General features: G+C 42.2%; 1 protein-coding gene across 1 annotated transcript in view; it reads right to left on the bottom strand.

The window, feature by feature from the left end:
• CFAP20DC (CFAP20 domain containing) overlaps positions 1–21,200 on the bottom strand; it is a 361,123-nt gene that overhangs the window by 5,744 nt on the left and 334,179 nt on the right. Inside the window, exon 16 of the mRNA XM_089682005.1 lies at positions 14,314–14,414. Coding sequence (XP_089538131.1) covers positions 14,314–14,414 — 101 coding nt within the window. The remainder of the gene's footprint in view (positions 1–14,313; positions 14,415–21,200) is intronic.

Raw genomic sequence — 21,200 nt, 5'->3', positions numbered from 1 at the left:
AAAAAAAGTGTTTGCCTCTTAACCCCCGACTTTAAACCGTAACTCTTATCTTAAACCTTCCTTGGAGTTAAAACACATCTCATTACCACCAAAAGTGTCCTATGATGGCCCCTACAGTGGCAGCACACTGAGATCATGGCACCAAAATGAAAAGATCTGACTGCAGAAACTCTAAGATGCCATGAAAATTGCAGTAACTGCTGCGATTTACCATTTGCCTGAGAAATGAGTTGAAACGTTCCCAATCAGAATGCAGTCTTGGCCACCGTAGATAGCTGGATTAGGCTTTGGTCTGTGGCTAGACCCAGGAAGATTGCACTGCGTGTAATTGCCATTTGGATAATTAAAAAGCTGATAAGAGCTCACCAGCCATCACAATAAAAGCTGATGACTTCTTATTTTCCTTTCCAGAGAACTTTATATGGAACACGATGCAAATAGGTTAAGTTCAGGTTCTCCAAAAACATTCATTTCAGCACAGGCAGATACATAGGTACTAGAATAGCTTCAATACTACTTCACAAATATTTCCCAATTCACCAATGACACGTTTTACCTATTATACAATTAGGTCATTACCCGCATAAAGAACAGCAGGGAGTAGGGAATACATAGTAGATGCTGGGACATCGGCAATAGTATCTTTTGCACAGTTAGGGCTGATCTTTGGCTCAATGAATAGTGTAACAGAGGTGAACATGCAAACAAGTGGCTATGTTTATTTATTTCAGGTACTTATTTAGCGCTGTCAATTTACGCAGCACTTTACATATATATATTGTACATTCACATCAGTCCCTAACCCTCAAGGGGCGTACAATCTAAGGTCCCTAACTTACATTCATACATACACATACTAGGGACAATTTAGACAGGATCCAATGAACCTACCAGAATGTCCTTGGAGTGTGGGAGGAAACTGGAGTACCTGGAGCAAACCCACGCAGGCACAGGGAGAACATGCAAACTCCAGGCAGGTGGAGCCGTGGCTGGGATTCGAACCAGTGACCCTAGTACTGCCAGGCAGGAGTGCTAACCATTTAGCCACTGTGCCACCCTCATAAGTGGAATCACTTGTGTGAAGGCTACAGTAACATGTAGGGTTAGTGTTAAGGTTACGGGAAGGGTTAATGTTAGGTTGGGAATACAAGAAGGGTTAGTGCTAGTGTTACAAGGAGAGTTAGGGGGAGATTTACTAAAACTGGTGCAGTCAGAATCTGGTGCAGCTGTGCATGGTAGCCAATCAGCTTCTAACTCCAGCTTGTTCAATTAAGCGTTGACAATAAAACCTGGAATTGGATTGGTTTCTATGCACAGTTGTACCATATTTTGCACTTTTAAGTTTTAGTAAATAGTGTCCTTCCCTTGCCGCTTACTGAAATCCTGCTGCAGTTTTACCTGGAATTCAAAGGCTTCAATCCCGAGTGTTCCACAGATGTGTGTCATCTAGTAGTTTATGTTTATACGGACCTTAAGTGTTCCATGGGCCCACGAGCACGCCCATACCCACTACTTGGGGGAAAATTCCCAATGCGCACATAATAAAGTGTGCAATGTTAATGCAGACAATTCATTTTAAAAGGAAGGGTGGCACAGCCCAGGGCAGCTAAAACTGCACTGTTTTTTGTAGAAAGCGATGGACATAGTAGTATGCTGCTGAGCAGGTACTTTACACTGCAGCTCACTAATGCATGTAACCTGCATTACAGCAATGCAATAGCTTGAAACCCTGGCCTAAATGCCATACAAGGAAGTACATAACCACTTCCCAATGACCTGGCGCAGGTAGGCTTTAACACCAAGTAACCGCATATATGCAGCCCTAGGTATACACTTTACTGTGCTGACAGTACGCTCCTTGCAGAAGGCTCCCGATGCATTCTTGTGATTAGGAGCTTTCCAATCATGTGACCAATTTGAATGCTATTCACATTGATCAGTTGGCCAATCACATGGTCGGAATGCCCGCTTCCACATCCAAAAACTGTAGCTGCTGACTTTTAAAAAACAGCCACTTACCTGTCCTTTGGTCCCGTGGTGTGTCCCCCGTAGCCTGTTTCACCAGCCGTCCTGTATTCCAGGAGGCCAGTATCTTCAGCGTGGGCACCCGGCTGTGAAAACTTGTGGCTTCACAGCCGGGTACCCACTGCGCATGCGTGAGTAGCGCTGAGCTTTATGAATGGTCCTGTAATCTTCTGGGACCTGTCATGTGTCCCAAAAGACTACAGGGAGGGAGGACACCTGCCTTTTCCAATCGCCTAGGCGATCAAAACGGAAGTGGGAGCAGGTACCTGTCAAATTTGAGTACCCACTCCCCCCTGCCCCCCAAAGGTGCCAATGGGGAGTGGGGGAGCAGTCCTTAAAGTGGAACTTCCCCTTTTGGGTGGAGCGCCGCTTTAAGGAGCACTAAGTTTATTTGAATGAACTCTCAAAGCCCAAGTTAGCAATACTGCCTGCCCACCTGGCTGCCTTGAAGAGTGTCCCATAGCAAGAGATTTAGGTAGCTGTGACTGTCATAATGAGGGCCTGCTGGATATTACATCTGGTAGCCTTCTCCCTTGTAGGCCCTGGGGGTGTAGAGATACTTACAACGTCCCTTTTATCCTGCTGCTTTGGATGAGACTGCTTTCAGACCTATCGCTGTGCTAGTCTTTCCCAGTCCAGGCAGGCTGTCTCTTTTATACTGCAGGCAGTGGAGCTCCCTCTTTCCAGCTTCATTTCCTTCCTCCTTCCTCAGCTCCAGGCTGGAGGCAGAGCTTCCTTCCCCAGAGTCCCCTCCCAGGCCTTTATGATCCTCAACACTTCATGTTTCACCTGATCACCAGAATCCTCTGCTAGCTAAGCTCTTTCACAATTATAGGCCCATCTCACCACACTGCCAGGCCTGGGATTGATCAGACTCCCATAAATATGCAGATCACAGCCTCTTGGCCTCTGCCCACTAGCTTCTAGAATTTTCTAGAAGACTCTAGAACCAGGGGGAGGAATCAAAGGCTTGACCTGTAGAGTCCTCCAGCCTGACCTAACGTAAACCCAAAGCAATTCCCCAGACTCACTACACTACTGTGAGCCATTAAATTTTCCTCATTCTAACTGCACACTAGAGGGTGCTACATGTACATCCTCATTTATCATTCATCCTTACAATTCTTTCCATATTAAGCCAGTAACATTTCCTTAGAGCGTGACATGCTTATATTATTTTTGTTTAGAACTTGGTGATTTGCTCCATTCAGGAAATGCTTTTTTGCTACAACAGTGGTACCTTTGCTCTCAGGCTGACAGGTGTATGATGTATTTTGATTCTACTATAAGTTATCTGACAATAAAATATAGAAGTGCGCATGAAGTACATGAAGCAAGCAAAACAAAATATAAACACTAAAAACTATAACACAAGTGGACTTTAAGGAACAACAATTATTTTCAAAGCTTAATTTTATTGACAGAACATTAACTGACAGTAAGGCCATGGATGCAGTTCCACAAAAATATCACTTGTGCATACCAGGGGGCAAGGTGACACTTTCTCTCTGCCACTGCCACCAGCTGTTGGCAGGATATAATTTTAAGGTTCCAGATTAAGGTCAGGATGTTGATTGTGGAAATTTATTTATTGGCAATAACCCTTCAATCCAAACTTAACTGACAGCCTCTGGATATGTGCAATGGAGCAAACTTACAGCAAACAGAACATTTGGCCATAAAAGAATGCTGTGAGCCTTGCTTTAAATCACTAAAAAACTTAGCACAACTAAAGCAACCAAAATTGTTATTCTTAACCCAGGGGTGGGCAACTGTGGCACTCCAGTTGTTGCAGAACTACAAGTCCCATGAGGCATTGCAAAACTGACAGTTGCAAGCATGATTCCCAAAGGCAGAGGCATGATGATGCTTGTAGTTCACCAACAGCTGGTGGGCCACAGTTGCCCACCCCTGTCATAACCCATTATTATCTACCAGTAGCAGGAGATTTATGCTCTGAAAAGCATGTATGAAGGTAAAAAACCACTGCACACAGCAGGTAAGTATAGACATGTTTGTTATTTTTTTTTTAAAAATGAACCTTTAGAATCGTTTCAAACCCAAAAGCAAACATTATATTGCAGCTTACCAATTTTTAGATGTGATTTGGCACCAGATTCTGTGTGTACCCATTTTAGTAAATCTTCCCCTTAGTATTGATAATAAAAGCAACTAAGTCTATACATATGTTTACATTTTAAATATATTGATGAATTAAATAAATAAAACCATTAATCTATTAATCATGAGACTTTTTGATACGTTGGGAGAACCTCATTGATTAGAAAAGGATTGTCCAGCATTGTCCATTGTTGACAAAGAATGAAGAAGGTGCCTTTGTGATATAAAGGGAACATTCTTCTAATTTTAATGTATTGGTTGTACTGGGAACTCAGACATGGAATATGAACAAAGCATATCCCTCTATAGTTTGTACTTGAGACTTGTGTCTCAATCTGAAGTACTAACTGTCATTTCTGTCTGCTTCTTTGTTCCTCTTCTATCAGCATGAATCACTTTTGACACGTTTTCCCGACATTTATAGAAAAATGGTGACAGCGGAGGGACCTCTAGCAGAGTGACAGCCTCAGCCCTGTTCCTGTGAGCTGTGTAGAAGGGGGGGGGTGTCTCTTCCCTCCAATCAGCAGCTCTCCTCATTAAGCTCTGTGGAGTGTAATTTCAGCTTTCAGCCCTGTTTTCTGAAAGCTCAGACAAATTTTATACATTCTGCACAGAAGAGAAGAGTACAGATGGAAAGGTACCACCTACAGTTGTGCTCAAAAGTTTGTTACCCTGGCAGAAATCATGAAATTTTGGAAATGATACTGAAAATATGACTGATCATGCCAAAAGCTGTGTTTTATTTAAGAATAGTGATCATATGAAGCCATTTATTACCACGTAGTTGACTCCTTTTTAAATCATAATGATAATAGAAATGGCCTTTAGCAAAAGTTTCCATACCCTGGAATGTTTGGCCTTGGCACAGACACAAAAGGTGACACACACAGCTTAAATAGGCAATTAAAGGTTAATTTTCCACATCTGTTGCTCTTTAAATTGCAATTAGTGTGTATAAATAGTCAGTGAGTTTGTTAGCTCCCACATGCATGTACTGAGCAGGCTAAATACTGAGCCATGGGAAGCAGAAAAGAACTGTCAAAAGACCTGCGAAACAAGGTAGTAGAACTTTATAAAGATAGAAAAGTATATAAAAAGATATTCAGAGCCTTGAATATGCCAGTCAATACTGTTCAATCACTTATTAAGACGTGGAAAATTTGGAGATCTCTTGATACCAAGCATAAAGAATAAAAATAAAAACCCACAGGTCACCTCAGGAGAAAAACAGGCTACTATGGAAACAGACCATGTGGTTGTTTCAAGGAGCACAATATGATGATACTTGAACAAAGCTACTTGGTCGAGTTGCCACAAAAAAGCCTGGTTCCAATATACCTGTCAACACCTTCACACTCCTCACAGCTTCTGGCAGACTAGAATCTGGAGTGACTAGACCAAAATAGAGCTTTATGGTAACAACCATAAGTGCTATGTTTGGAGAGGGGTCAACAAAGCCTATAGCGACAAGAATACCATCCCCACTGTGAAACGTGGTGGCACATTTATGTTCTGGGGGTGGGTTCTAAAGACATGAATCTTGAGAAAATTGATGGCAAGATGAATATAGCATGTTAACAGAAAATAGTTTGCATTCTTCTGCATGAAAGCTACGCATGGGACGCTCTTGGACTTTCCAGCACAACAATGACCCTAAGCACAAGACCAAGTTGACCCTCCAGTGGTTACAGCAGAAAAAGGTGAAGGCTCTGGAGTGGCCATCACAGTCTCCTGACATTTATATCATCAAGTAATTTCGAGGAGATCTCAAACATGTGGTTCATGCAAGATGACCAAAGACTTTCCATGGACCTAGAGACATTTTGCCAAGACAAATGGGTAGTTATACCACTTGCAAGAATTTGGGGCTTCATAGACAACTATTACAAAAGACTGCACACTGTCATTGATGCTAAAGGGTGAAATAGACCTAAGGGTAAGCAGACTTTTGAACAAGGGTCATTTCATTTGTTTATTTGTTACCATGTTTTGTGTTATGATTTTGACAATCTATTATGACCTACAGTTGAATATGAATCCAATAAGAAAAAAAAAAGAAATCTGTAATGCCTGCTTACTCATGTTTTCTTTAAAAATGGTACATACTATTACCATTTCTCCAAGGGTATGCAAACGTTTGAGCACAACTGTATGTAGGAGGATTTGTTTCATCTATGTGTATCACCTGGGGCCAGTCACTTCACTGGGTATGTGTAAAGGATTACAACCACGTTAATATTTAACTCTGTACAGCAAATATTTTTATACATCAGTCCCCTTGCTCCAAGCCTCCTATTAGGAAGAAGATATGTACGTTTTGGCAGCTCTAGCATCTCTAGCAGTTTGTATTTCCTGATAGCTGTTTCAGGACATAAACTTACTCTATCATAGCACCATCTAGTGACTAAAGAATAGATTACCACTGGTTCACATATATGCGGCCATGCGGGCCGCGTTTTGCACGGGCATGAGAGCCCCTTCATTGAATGGACTCCCATGCCCGTGACACGCAGGGAAGAAGTCCCTGCACTTCTTTGGAAAATGCAGTCCTCACGGGAACCTTGGTTCCCAGTACGGTTGCGTTTTCCAGTGTGGGCGGCATGCCATTAGAACTAATGGCACCCACCCGCGGGTCCGCATTTCTCTGTGCAGGTGGTGCGGCTGCACAGATTTTGGTGCGGATCTGCAGCGGCTCCACCCGCATAGATGTGAACCTAGGATTAATGTTTGGGATGCAGGGTTATACCTATTTTTGTGTTATTCAGGACCTCTCTCCATCACCTGGACAGTAGATGGGTAAATCACAGACACATGCTGTATGTTCGAATTGTTCTACCAGTAAGTAATTGTAAGGCTAGGTTCACACCTATGCAGGTTGCGTTTGAGCTGTTTCTGCATTGCGTTTTGCATTTTTGCACCTGCGTTTTTGATGCATTTTGCGGGTTTTTTAAATTTTTTTCTTGTTGCTAGGCAGATATAAACCACAAAACTAAGCAAAAATGCAGTACATGCTTTTCTATAGTGTTTCCATTGAAGCCTATGGAACCAAAAATGCAACTTTTTGCATTAAAAAAAGTCCCAGACCCTTTCCAAAAACCGCAAAAATGAGCAGATGTGAACATGTCCCATAGGAAATCATGTTAAATGGACTGTACTGTGTTTCTTAAAAAAGCTGCAGAAAACACTTAGGTATGAACCTAGGGTTCGAGTCATGTTGACCCAAAAACAGTATGCCTTTTCACAGAAAGGGTTTTTGTTTGAACAGAGTTTTGACAACTACAGTGGGGTTTTGTTAACATAGTTTAGATACAAATATCTCTTTCTGGTGTTCTTCTTTAGGGTGTGTGTATATGGGCAAATGCAGCATGATATAAGGTGTATTCAACTCACATTTGTGATAAATTGGTGCTTCTGAAATAACGTGGGGGAATGCAGTTCTGGCACCTCCAGAACTGAATGTATGTAATGGCAAAGGGTGCTGGGCTGTGCTGGAGGGTCTATGGACAGCTACTGAGGGGTTTATTGTCACTGGGAGGGTCTTTTGCTGTGGGGGTGGTCTATTGTTGCTGGCTGGGGATCTATTGTTGCTGGGGGGTCTTGTGCTGATGGGGGTCAATTGTTGCTGAGAGGGATCTACGTTTGAGGTAGGTGTCTATTGTTGCTGGCTGCTGGAGGGTCTATTGAAGCTGGTGGGGGTCTATTGTTGCTGGGGGGATATTTTGTTGCAGGAGTCTGTTGCTGCTGGGGGGAGTCTATTCTTTCTTGCTCTAGGGGATCTATTTTACTGCTTTTCTTGCCAACATTGACAAATTACATACAAATTACTTAACACCACAAAATGATATTTGGTTCTGTATTTTTTAAAAGGGGCAGTACTGGGAGTTGGGTAGTGGGTGGAACCAGGCGACGATGTTTGGACATGGGTAAGGGGTGTAGACAAGAAGTGACTCAGAAGGTGTGTGGGGGGGGGGGGACCTTCACCTATTCTCTGAGAGAAGAATCTCTGCTTTTTTATAGAAGATTTTGGCCTGCTGCTGAACTCTTTTTAACACCTTCCTATCTGTATACAGTGGCAAGAAAAAGTATGTGAACCCCTTGGGATTACGTGGAGTTTTGCATGAATTGGGCATAAAATGTGCTCTGAACGTCATCTAAGTCACAACAATAGAAGAACACAGTCTGCTGAACATAATACTACACAAACATTAGATGTTGCCATGGTTTAATTGCACATAACATGTAAACATTCACGGTGCAGGGAGGAAAAAGTATGTGAACCTTTGGACCTAATAACTGGTTGACCCTCCTTTGGCAGCAATAACCTCAACCAAACGTTTCCTGTAGTTGCAGATCAGACCTGCACAACAATCTGGAGTAATTTTGGACCACTCCTCTTCACAAAACTGTTTCAGTGTAGCAATATTCTTGGGATGTCTGGTGTGAATCGCTCTCTTAAGGTCATGCCACAGCATTTCAATCGGGTTGAGGTCAGGACTCTGACTGGGCCACTCCAGAAGGCGTATTCTGTGCTGTTGCAGCCATTGTTTTGTTGAATGACTTGTATGCTTTGGGTCATTGTCCTGTTGCATCACCCATCCTCTGCGGAGCTTCAGTTGGCGGACAGATGGTCGTACGTTTTCCTGCAAAATGTCTTGATAAACTCGAATTCATTTTCCCATCAATGACAACAATCCGTCCAGGCCCTGAGGCAGCAAAGCAGCCCCAAACCTTGATGATCCCTCCGCCATGTTTCACAGTGGGGATGAGGTTTTGATGTTGGTGTGCTGTGCCTTTTTTTCTCCACACATAGTGTCGTGTGTTTTTCCCAAACAACTCAATCTTGGTTTCATCTGTCCACAGTATATTTTGCCAGTAGTGCTGTGGAACATCCAGGTGCTCTTTTGCAAACTTCAAACATGCTGCAATCTTCTTTTTGGACAGCAATGGCTTCCTCCGTGGTGTCCTCCCATGTACTCCATTCTTGTTTCATGTTTTCCTTATTGTAGATGTGTCAACAAAAATGTTAGCATGTGCCAGAGATTTCTGTAGGTCTTTAGATGACACTCTGGGATTCTTCTTTACCTCATGCAGCATTCTGCGCTGTGCTCTTGCAGTCATTTTTACAGGACGACCACGCCTAGGGAGAGTAGCAACAGTGCTAAACTTTCTCCATTTGTAGACAGTCTGTCTTACCGTGGACACATAAACATCAAGGCTTTTGGAGATACTTTTGTAACCCTTTCCAGCTTCATGCAAGTCAACAATTCTTGATCGTAGGTCTTCTGAGAGCTCCTTTCTGCGAGGCATGGTTCACATCAGACAGTGCTTCTTGAAACCAGTAAACCCAAAACAGGTGTGTGTTTTTTAAGGGCAGGACAGCTGTCAGCAACACATCCAATATCATCACACTGATTGGAGTCAAGGTTGGCTCACTCCTGGCTCCAATTAGCTCTGGGAGAAGTCATTAAGCTAGGGCTTCACATACTTTTTCCTCCCTGCACTGTGAATGTTTACATGTTATGTGCAATTAAACCATGGCAACATCTAATGTTTGTGTAGTATTATGTTCAGCAGACTGTGTTCTTCTATTGTTGTGACTTAGATGACGTTCAGAGCACATTTTATGCCCAATTCATGCAAAACTCCACATAATCCCAAGGGGTTCACATACTTTTTCTTGCAACTGTATGTGTTCCTCATTGTAATAACCTGAGCTTAAAGTGTATCTAGAGTCATGCCTTTGTATTTAGTTTTGGACAGAGTGGGAAAGGATTAGTACCTGTCATGTTTTACTGCTATCTGGTGTTTAATTAGAGAGATTTCCCTTCACTTTCTGTGCTGGGGATGTTTTTGCAGAGAGGAAGTAAGGAAAAGTTTGCAACAGGAAACTGAACAACAATAAAAAGTTGACAGTGGTTCTAGCTTTCCCCTACTGAACTTAAAACGTTTATCTATGTTTCTGTTTCTTTCACTTCCTATCTGGTGAAAAGGTTGCCCTCAGGACAGTGAGAAATAGGAACGCTATCTATGTCCTGGCTAGCAGTAAAACCTGCTCAGAGTGATACCTGATTATAAGATCATTTTGTCAGAGTGATCACATGCAAGCTTCAAAGTGAAAAAAAATATTTCAGCTTGCAGAGCCCAGTGCAGCCTGTAGATGGCAGCATTCCTCTGTATAATACTGTTTAGTACTGTAATAGTCTGACACAATTATTTAAAAAAATAAAATCTATTTTTCCACTTGTTTGCCTATAATAAAAAAGAAAGCATTTTACAGCATACCAAATACAATTCTTATATGTCCTTAAAAAAACATTTTGTTTTTGGTAGGCAAATTAGTGATAGAGTTATACTCAAGTTAAATGACTCATGTTAACACTACTAAATTAGGCCTGGGATCCCAGGCTTCAATGGCTACTGGGCATAAAAGGGTAAGTTGCATGAAACTGCTTTCACATTCCCATTGGTAGTTCTAATGTGGGACAAAAATGTACATAAGCCACTAAGTATTACTCATGTTTGGTGACCTTGGATGACTTTTTGAAAATGTTGTTTATTCATGTTTTGTTTTGAACTGTTGATAGGTGTATTTTCATCCTCCTTAAATCTTATGAGAGAGTTCGTTTTGGTGTAATATTCACAGTTGAATCAGCATCCTCTCTTATCTTCTGTGTTAGCTACAGAATCTGTTTTAACATTAGGAAACCGCAAAACCGCATTGATGTAGAAGGCATTTAAAGGTCAATAAATCATAATAACTCAGGGGAACACATCTTGTTTTTAGCAATTGGATGTATCAATACGCATTAAACATGAGGGAAAGTGAATGAATTCAGCTTTTATCATTTTACTTTATTCATTGTTTCCAGCAGAAAATTAATGTAGACCTAGCTGATATGCAAATGTGGTCCTTGGAACACTGTATTAATATAAAATATTAGTTCTGTAACTAAATGAATGGATAATGGCATGATTCATATTTCAATGTTATTTAAAATGATGTTAGACAAAAGAAAAGTACTTTTTTTTATTGTATGCGGAATTACTTTAATTTCTGAACCCTTCTTTTGCCTCCTCTAGCTGCTATGTCCAAACCAACCTTGACTTTTCACCTCTACATATAGGAGTCATTAAAGTACAGTGAACATGTACTTTATATTAAACTTATTAAAATAAAGTGCTGACTAAGGCTGAAAATCACATTGTTCAGCACATGGTAGCACGTACGCATAGGTGTGAATGACCCTATATAACTTCCTTTTAACAATAAAATGCAGCACATCGATATAAACTAGCCTCCTAGAAAAGAATATGATTTCTAATTCACATACATTTTCATGCAGCAAAATGCTAAAGTTTTGCTGCATGAAAACTGATACGTGTGGATAAACCCAATAGACAAAGGTACATAATAATAATAATACAATAATAATTGGTAAAGCAAATTTAGGGAATCAAGAATGACCACTAGATACAAAAAACAATTATCAGAGAATAAAAAAACAGTCATTCATTACAAATTCCTTAAAACCATCCAATAATTGCATAATATCATAAAGAGCATATTAGGAATGAACATGATGGGGTTTATTTACTAAAGCTGGAGAGTCCAAAATCAGACTCCCTTCTGCATAGAAACCAATCAGCTTCTAACCTCAACTTGTTCAATGAAGCTTTGGCAATGAAACCTGGAAGCTGATTGGTTTCTATGCAGAAAGGAGTCTGATTTTGGACTCTCCAGCTTTAGTAAATAAACCCTCGATGTGTCCTCATTTGTCAACACGTTTCGCGGTTGACCAGCTTCTTCAGAACCATGAAGACATTCATATGTTCCATAATTCTTTTCTTTTAGAATCAAAGAAAGATATACATTCATGCAGTAGATCGTTATATAGTACATAAATGCAACCAATGGACCATTATGCAATTGGCTAGAATTTGACACTATCTTCTTGGGAGTAAATCACCTGTTTTAAGATTAAAGATTAGCAACATTGGGTATGTAAGTACAGTTTTAAGAGGTTTAAAGTTGATAGGGTATCCATTTTTGTTTCCTTTTTGTTTTACCTGTATGCTGTATGTATGTATGTATATATATATATATATATATATATATACAGTGTATATATATATATATATATATATATATATATATATATACACACATATTTGTGCTATAGGTAGATCTATTGTGTATTATTTTAATTGGGTCAATTGTTCCTGTTCCTGGTTAGTTCCCTTAAGCCTCCCCGCAGCCTAGGACGACATAGCTCCTCCATCTTCTGGACGATTGGATGGTATGTAGTGATATATTTGATGTACACATTTCTATACCTGTACAGGAACATTGCTTGCATTTATGTACTATACAATAAAAGGATGAATACCTTTCTTTGATTCTAGAAGAATAGAATTATGTAACATATGAATGTCCTTGAATGTAGTCATGAAGAAGTGGGTCAGCCGTGTAACTTGTTTTTTATTATATGATAATTGTTTTATGTATCTAGAGGTCATCCTTGATTCCCTAATTTTTTTCCCAATTATTATTGGGGAATTTGCCTTTGTTTTTTGGGGTGATGACCCTAGATCTCTGAGTAGTCTTGGTCTGTAATGATATCCTCCACATTTTTTTCTATGCAAGGTTTGAATAGGTCCGACAGACACCACAAGATTAAGAAGCCTCCTATTACATTCATTAGGCAGAAAGTCCCGTCTGTTTGTCGTTACACACTTATGGTCACTGACTTCATGAATAAACTACAGCTCCAGCTTATGTCACTTCTTCTAGAATGACTCTTTGGCAAGTCAGGCACCACCCAGCTCAGCAAAAATTGACTGTTTACTAGACTTTTATCAAAGGAGTCAGGGGGAAAATTGTCAGGTGAACAACATCTGCATTTAATCAGATGCAGGCACTGTTTAAGGTATTCTGACAGCCTCGGGTACTATCAGAATAAAATAGCTGGTACTACAGATTCGGCCACCCATGCAGGCTGAATAAAACACATCTATGCATGTATGGCCAGATATAGACACCAAAAACGGCAGTCAGCAAAGCCAGCAGGACTTATTCATAAAGTAAGGGAATGTCAAACTAGTATGTGAAATTAAATTCAATTTTTTTTCTAGTTAGAAAGCTGAGTAATGGCCAGGGAGAAATAGTCAGAAGGTCAAAATTAGGTCAGGGCTGAGAGACTGTGCAGATCAGCTCTCTCATACTTCCCCCTGATCTAGAGACTTGAAGAAGTCTATAGAACTCAGTGGCCGGGGGTGAGGAGTGGCTGATCTGTATATTTAAGGGACCCTGACCAATCCCCAAGCAGAAGGCTTGGCAAGGGGTTGGGACAACCTTTAAGCATAGGTGAGCCTGCTCAGTAGCAGGGAGAGTTCAGGTGGAAGATGGAAGGAGCAGGATGGGGGTGCAGGAGAAGGGATTACCTACAGGCAGAGGAGCTGGAAGGGAGGATCTCTCAGTCTCATCATCCTGTAGAGAAAGGACTGCCTGGGAAGCAGGGATGGAGCCAGCCAAGCGTAAGGTCTTAAGGCAGCCACCAACCCACAAGTTTGCAGAAGAGACTGAGTGAATAATCCTGGGCCAGACAAGGGGAGAGGGCATTCGTGTGGAAACCCTGACTAGCCCCCATGTGGGACAGTGCATTTAAAGTGACAGATTATGGGACCCCTTGCTCAGGAATCCCCTTAGACAGCTGGGTGAGGATATTCCCCTCGGGTCTAAGGTGGTACACCAGGAGAGGCTGGATAGCTCTCCAAGAGGAGAAAGACCCTTCTGAGCACTTGTATATAGCTCCAGGAAGTTGTCCTCAGTTCAACAGTTGCTTGGGCATCCCATGTACCTCTCTTCCCCATCCAAGTTCAAATCCCCTAATAAAATTAAAAAAAACAAATTCAAGGACTGTTTACTGTCTCTGGAGTACAAGGCTGGAAGGAAATGTGTGTTGCCTGGCTGTGCAGAACTATAGGGGGACCCAAATCTCTAGCGACTCCTAATTGGGTAGTGCTACAAATAGATAGGTATATAGATACATAGATACAGATGATATTTCTAGAAATCTTTTCATAAATCCCCAGGGTTATTTTCAGTCTTTGACTGATGTTGAATTATCTCACCTTTGATGAAGTATCATCCCATAATGACTCTCTTACCTTCATTACAGCAGCTTAGACTGGATTGTTTAAGCTTGAGTAAAGGATCCAAATTCTGGCTTGTTGGAATGATGGGAGGACTAAATGCTTTTATCCAGTCCCTAGGTGAAAAACAAAACAGTCATGTTACCTTTCATCACTTTCAGTTCTTACTCATGAAACCATTTATAATGCTTCTACCTCAGGGAATGTTCAACTACAGCCCATATATTGTTCTTTGTGTCTTCAGTGTAACCTCTGATGAGCAAAGTCAAAGGATATATAAGAGTTTCTGTAAAGTAATGAAATGTTCATGTTTTATTTAATGACAAATGATAAGTCAAGGACAAACTGGACATTAATGTTGATGCCACTTTTGCCTTGCTAGTCATCAAAAATACTTCACTGATGGATTGTGCATGACTGCCGGCTAGAGATGTATGCAATGGAACTCTAACAGAGTCTGTTATGTAACTAGCAATAGAATACTGCAGACCAAATATCAAGATTATTATTAGACTAAAACATTTCCAGCAGGCAACACCTACACCTCCTCTCTGGGTCAATTGATTGCCTCCCATGGCTTTCAATACCATTTCTATGCTGATGACACCCAAATCTATCTCTCTACCCCTCAGCTCATTCCATCATTCTTCTCATGCATCACTAATCTACTAAAAGATATATCAGCCTGGATGTCAAGCCACTTCCTGAAAATTAATCTATCCAAAACTGAGCTCAATACACTGCTCCAGAAAATTAAAGGAACACTTTTTAATCAGAGTATAGCATCAAGTCAAATAAACTCCTGGGATATTGATCTGGTTAGTTAAGTAGCAGATGGGGTTGTTAATCAGTTTCAGCTGCTTTGGTGTTAATGCAATTAACAACAGGTGCACTAGATGGGCAACAATGAGATGACCCCCAAAACAGGAATGGTTTTACAGGTGAAGGTCACTGCTGATAGCATGAGGTGATACCTGGACCCTACAGAGGTTGCACAGGCAGTCCAACTCCTCCAGGATGGCACATCAATACATGCCATTGCCAGAAGGTTTGCTGTGTCTCCCAGCACAGTCTCAAGAGCATGGGGGAGATTCCAGGAGACAGGCAGTTACTCTAGGAGAGCTGGACAGGGCTGTAGAAGATCTTTAACCCATCAGCAGGACCAGTAACTGCTCTTTTGTGCAAGGAGGAACAGGATGAGCACTATCAGAGCCCTACAAAATGATCTCCAGCAGGCCACTGATGTGAATGTCTCTGACCAATCAGAAACAGACTTCATGAGGGTGGCCTGATCGTCCAATGTCCTCTAGTGGGCCCTGTGCTCACTGCCCAGCACCATAGAGCTCGATTGGCATTTGCCATTGAACACTAGAATTGGCAGATCCACTACTGGCGCCCTGTGCTTTTCACAGATGAGAGCAGGTTCACCCTGAGCACATGTGACAGATGTGAAAGGGTCTGGAGAAGCCGTGGAAAATGTTACAATGCCTGTAACATCGTTCAGCATGACCGTTTTGGTGGTGGGTCAGTGGTGGTCTGGGGAGGCATATTCATGGAGGGACTCACAGAACTCTACAGGCTAGATATGGCACTCTGACTGCCATTAGGTAGCAGGATGAAATCCTTGGACCCATTGTCAGACCCCACACTGGTGCAGTGGGTCCTGGGTTCCTCCTGGTGAACGACAATGCCTAGCCTCATGTGGCGAGAGTATGCAGGCAGTTCCTGGAGGATGAAGGAATTGATACCCTTGAATGGCCCCCACACTGGCCTGACCTAAATCCAATAGAACACCTCTGGGACAATATGTTTCGGTCCATCCGACACCGCCAGGTTGCACCTCAGACTGTCCAGGAGGTCAGTGATGCCCTGGACCAGATCTGGGAGGGAATACCCCAAGACACCATCCGTTGTCTCATTAGGAGCATGCCCCAATGTTGTCAGGCATGCATACTAGCATGTGGGGGCCATACAAACTACTGAGTACCATTTTCTCCCCTACGTGCTGCTTTTCACTGACTTCTCTGTCAAAATCAACGGCTCAACCATCAACCAGTCCCCACATGCCACGGTGCTAGGTGTAATCCTGGACTCTGAAGTATCCTTTCGGCCCCACATTCAATCGCTGTCCAAAGCCTGCCCCCTCAACTACCGCAACATCTCCAAGATACTCCCATTGTTAACCAATGACTCCACAAATCTTCAAACTCACTCCCTGGTCATCTCCCGCCTTGACTACTGAAACTCCCTCCTCACTGTCTTGTCTTTGCATAGGCTACCCCCCCCTCCAGTCCATCAGGAATGCTGCTGCCAGACTCATCCACCTTACCAACCATTCAGTGTCTGCCACCCCTCTTTTCCAGTCCCTCCACTGACTCCCGCTCACCCAACAAATAAAATTCTAGATACTTACAACAACTTATAAAGCCATCCACAACTTAGCCCCTAGTTACATCAGTAACCTGGTCTCAAAATAGCAACCAAATTGTTCTCTTCCTTCCTCCCAAGACCTCCTGCTCTCTAGCTCCCTTGTCACTTCCTCCCATGCTTGCCTCCAGGATTTCTCCAGAGCTGCTCCCATCCTCCCCCAATGTGTCTCTCTCCATCTCTGTCCACTTTTAGATGATCCCTATCCTGCCCCTGCCTAACAACTGTACATGTATTTTGTCCATTAGCCCATCTCCCACAGTTATTACCTTTTGTATCTCTCGACCTTCCCTCTTAGACTGTAAGCTCTAACGAGAAGGGCCCTCTGAATCCTCTTGTATTAATTTATATTGTAATTGTACTGTCTGCCTTTATGTTGCAAAGCACTGCGTAAACTGTTGGCACTATATACAGTATATCCTGTATAATAATAATAATAATGCAGGCTCCCAATAATGGAACAATGATGTGGAAAACTACAGTTGTCCTTAAAAAAAAATTTAATCTCTATGCAAATTAATGGTGAGTCCAGCTCAGTTGTATGTCTTTAAAGTTATCGTAAACCCTTACATATACCCAGTGAAGTGACTGGCCTCAAGTGATACACAGAGATGAAACAAAATAAATCCTCCTACATAAGTTGTACATGTCTATCTTTGGTTTTCTCTTCTCTACATCTGTTCAAAGTCCAGAATTTATAAAGCTTGTCTGAGCTTTCAAAACGGGGCGGGGAGCTGAAATTACAATCTGCAGATCTTAGTTAGGAGAGCTCGGAGAGCTGGTTGGAGGGAAATTACACCCTCTCCCCCTTACCACAGCACACAGGAATAGAGCTAAGGCTGTCAAGCACAGGCTGTGTGCTGGAGGTCCCTCTCTTGTTACCTTACCATGCAGATTAGCATGAGCATCCAGTTTAGGAATGGGGCAGCAGACAGAAATGACACCTAGTGCTCTAGATTGAGGCAAGTACACACTATAGAGGAATATTCTTTGCTCATGTTTCATGTCTGAGGTTTACAAGCACTTTAAGTTGTGAAACTACAGTATGTTGTGAATAGATCTGAATAACAAGATACTAAGTTACATGTACAAAACTCAAGGAGTCAGAATCAGAGATAGCAGAGATAGGTCCATCTGGATTTTCAGTTATACAGAGACAAATGTGCATGCAGCACAGAGCTCAGTGCTGGGGTTTCTTATTAGAAAGCCCAACATGCTTTAAAAACTATAGGGTTGATTTACTAAAACTGGAGAGTGCAAAATCTGGTGCAGCTCTGCATAGAAACCAATTAGCTTCCAGATTTTTGTCAAAGCTTAGCTGAACAAACTGAAATTAGAAGCTGATTGCTACAATGCACAGCGGCACCAGATTTTGCTCTCCCCAGTTTTAGTAAAATCAACCCCTAGGTGTTGCATATAAGTCCTCCATTAAATATGTTTTTAGAAAATAAAAAGGTTAAAATATTATTATTATTATACAGGATTTATATAGCGCCAACAGTTTGCTCAGGGCTTTACAATATAACGGGAGGCAATACAGAAACAATACAGTTCAATACAAGAGCGTTAGGAGGGCCCTGATCCTTGGAGCTTACATTCATGATAGACTGAAGAGGTGATAGCCTGCGATGAGGTAGGCCAATGAGGAGGCAATTACAATAGTCAAGGCGAGAGATAACCAGGGAGTGAATAAGTTGCTTACTAGTTTCAGAGGTTAAAAACAGGCGTATCTTGGAGATGTTGCGGAGGTGAAGTCTACAAGATTTGGACAGCGATTGGATTTGGGGCTGAAAGGACAGATGGGAGTCTAGGATTACACCTAGTACCCTGGCATGAGGGGAGGGACTGATAGTTGTGTTATTGATCTTGATGGAGAAGTCAGGGGAGGGGGCACGGGCTGGAGGGAATAGTAAGAGCTCAGTTTTGGAAAGATTGAGTTTGAGTAAGTGGAGTGACATCCATGCTGATATGTCACTTAGTAGGTTAGTAATGTGAGAGGAGACTGAAGGGGCGAGGTGAGGGGTAGAAAGATAGATTTGTGTGTCATCAGCACAGAGATGGTACTTAAAGCTATGGGAGGTTATCAAGTGACCAAGGGAGGAGGTGTAGATGGAGAAGAGAAGGGATCCAAGGACAGAGCCTTGAGGGACGCCTACAGAAAGAGGGAGTGGAGTGGAGGAAAAAAATAAGGTATAAAATATCAGTTTTAAAACTTGCAGGTGTTAAAAAATACAACTGACCAAAAACTAGTGTGATTTCCCCTTAAGACCTTCCTCAGTGGACAGCAATACCAAAATTATTATTACATCAGTCGTTTTGGCAAAGCTCAGTGTGGACTAGTATCCTCTATATGCCAGGGTTCTCTTCTATTCCTAGTCTGGCACTGCGAACACCAGGATTCATAGCTCTGCAATGTCTTGGAAGCTCTATTATACCTTAAGTGCAAAGTGTTTTTTTTTTTTCCTGCAGTACATACCACCATTTTCATCAAGTCACAGCCTAAAGTGTGACTTGAGACTGGATAACAAAGCTGTCTTAAACTGTGAATGCCTAACATGACACTTGCTAAGACACTTTAGCAACATGGTAATGATCAACACCAGGACTGCTTTAGATCATCACTGGCTGCTACGGGGATGTTGACAGGCTGACAAACATAAGAGAAACCACAACTGGAAGTTAGTTTTGTAGGAAAGCTTTTGATACACAACAGAAATACAGGGGAAGTAATTCTCTAGAATTATGGTTTCTCTCTTCAAACACTCTTTGGGCTTTATTACGAATGCTGGGTTTGCTTAGGATGCTGATCTATATACACTGGAAATTACTAGAAACTTGTAAAAGTGATACATTTCAAGATGTTCCGTTAGGTACAGTTTCGGCGGGAGCAGGGTGCTAGCTGTATCTACCTAAAGTGGAAAAATAACAACTGTATAATTTATACACAACTTTGCTTCAGGATCATTTCTCAACAAATGTCCATTATTATTTAATATACTACTCATAAACATTCCAGTTCTTTATTAGGTGGCAGATTTTTAAAGGTCCCTAAATGCAAACTCTACCACTGATAATTAAAAAGCAATTCTGACGTGTTTTTGAAGTAAGGTAAAAAGCATCAATATATAATAAAATACCAAAGGAATACAGCTTAGAAAGTAGAATTATTATCCTTCTTTGCATCACACAATGCCATATGTGTGTCTCTGTGCAGATGCATGTTATATATTAGATGTAGGATTGTGTCTGAGGTCCAGCTTGTGCACCAAGTAGGAGATGCAGGAACATGGGCGTAGCATCAGGGGTTGCAGGGGTCACAATTGCAATCCCACCCCTAGCTCCAGGGGGACCGCGGCTCTCGGCTGTCATATTACGTACTGCATTTCCCCTACAAAATTCCAGAGACAGTCCAGCTCCAATTCGCCTTTTGTCCCCCAGGGCCCCAGTCCACACCCCCCTCCACTCTCATTGGCTGGTAAGAAGCCATGTGTTCCTGAACAGAGCGGAGGAACAAGAGAAGACTGGGATGGGGAAGTGTGGCAAGTCACTCACCTAATGAGGATTCTCTGTACCTCCTCACCCTGGCAAGAGCGGACACATGTTGGAACACTGATTGACAGCTTGGAACAGACACACTGCCCCCCTCAGCACCTGACAACACTTATAGAAAAGTTATTTTAAAAATCCCCCAACACCTCCTGACAGCTTCAGGGCCCCCAGATTTTATTGTGTATTGACAATAAAATTTGGGCAGCACCAGTAAGGGGGGGGGGCATGTCATCATTACTAGGATGGTGGGGAGAGAGGGAGGGCATGTCATCATTACTAGGATGGTGGGGGGGGGGGGCATGTCTTCATTACTAGGATTTGGGGGGATGTCATTACTAGGATGGTTGGAGGACAGGAGGGTGGGGCATGTCATTACTAGGATGGCGGTTGGGCATGTCATTACTAGGATGATGGGTGGAGGGGGGCATGTCATTACTTGGATGGGGGGGCATGTCATTACTAGGATGGTGGGGGGAGGGGGGCATGTCATTATTAGGATGGTGGGAGTGAGATGTCATTACTAGGATGGTGGGGGAGGGGGGCATGTCAATACTAGGATGGTATGGGGGTTATTACTAGGATGGTGGGGGGAGAAGGGGCATGTCATGTGTAATTATCGGGAGGAGGGCATTTATCACTACCTGAGGTGGGGATCATATGTCATTACTTGGGAAGGGGAGGGCATGAGTCTTACCAGGAGGGGGACAAACCTTATTTCCTTGGTGGGGGGGTATTTGATTTATTATGACTGTGGGGGGACATGTCATTACCAGGAGGGGGGTACAGAGATGCCAACCACCCATACATTTACAAACAGTTTGTAAAAATCTGCTGATTGTACCCTGTCCGTAAATGCCTGGGAATGGCAACCGCTGCCCGTAAAAAAAAAAAAATATGGCCATGGGTGTCAGTTTCGCAACTGCATT

Source organism: Staurois parvus, unplaced genomic scaffold (assembly GCF_062004578.1).
Source record: "Staurois parvus isolate SC_StPar_1 unplaced genomic scaffold, SC_StPar_1.0 ptg000283l, whole genome shotgun sequence".
Taxonomy (NCBI): Eukaryota; Metazoa; Chordata; class Amphibia; order Anura; family Ranidae; genus Staurois; species Staurois parvus.
This window is presented reverse-complemented; position numbering and strand designations above follow the sequence as displayed.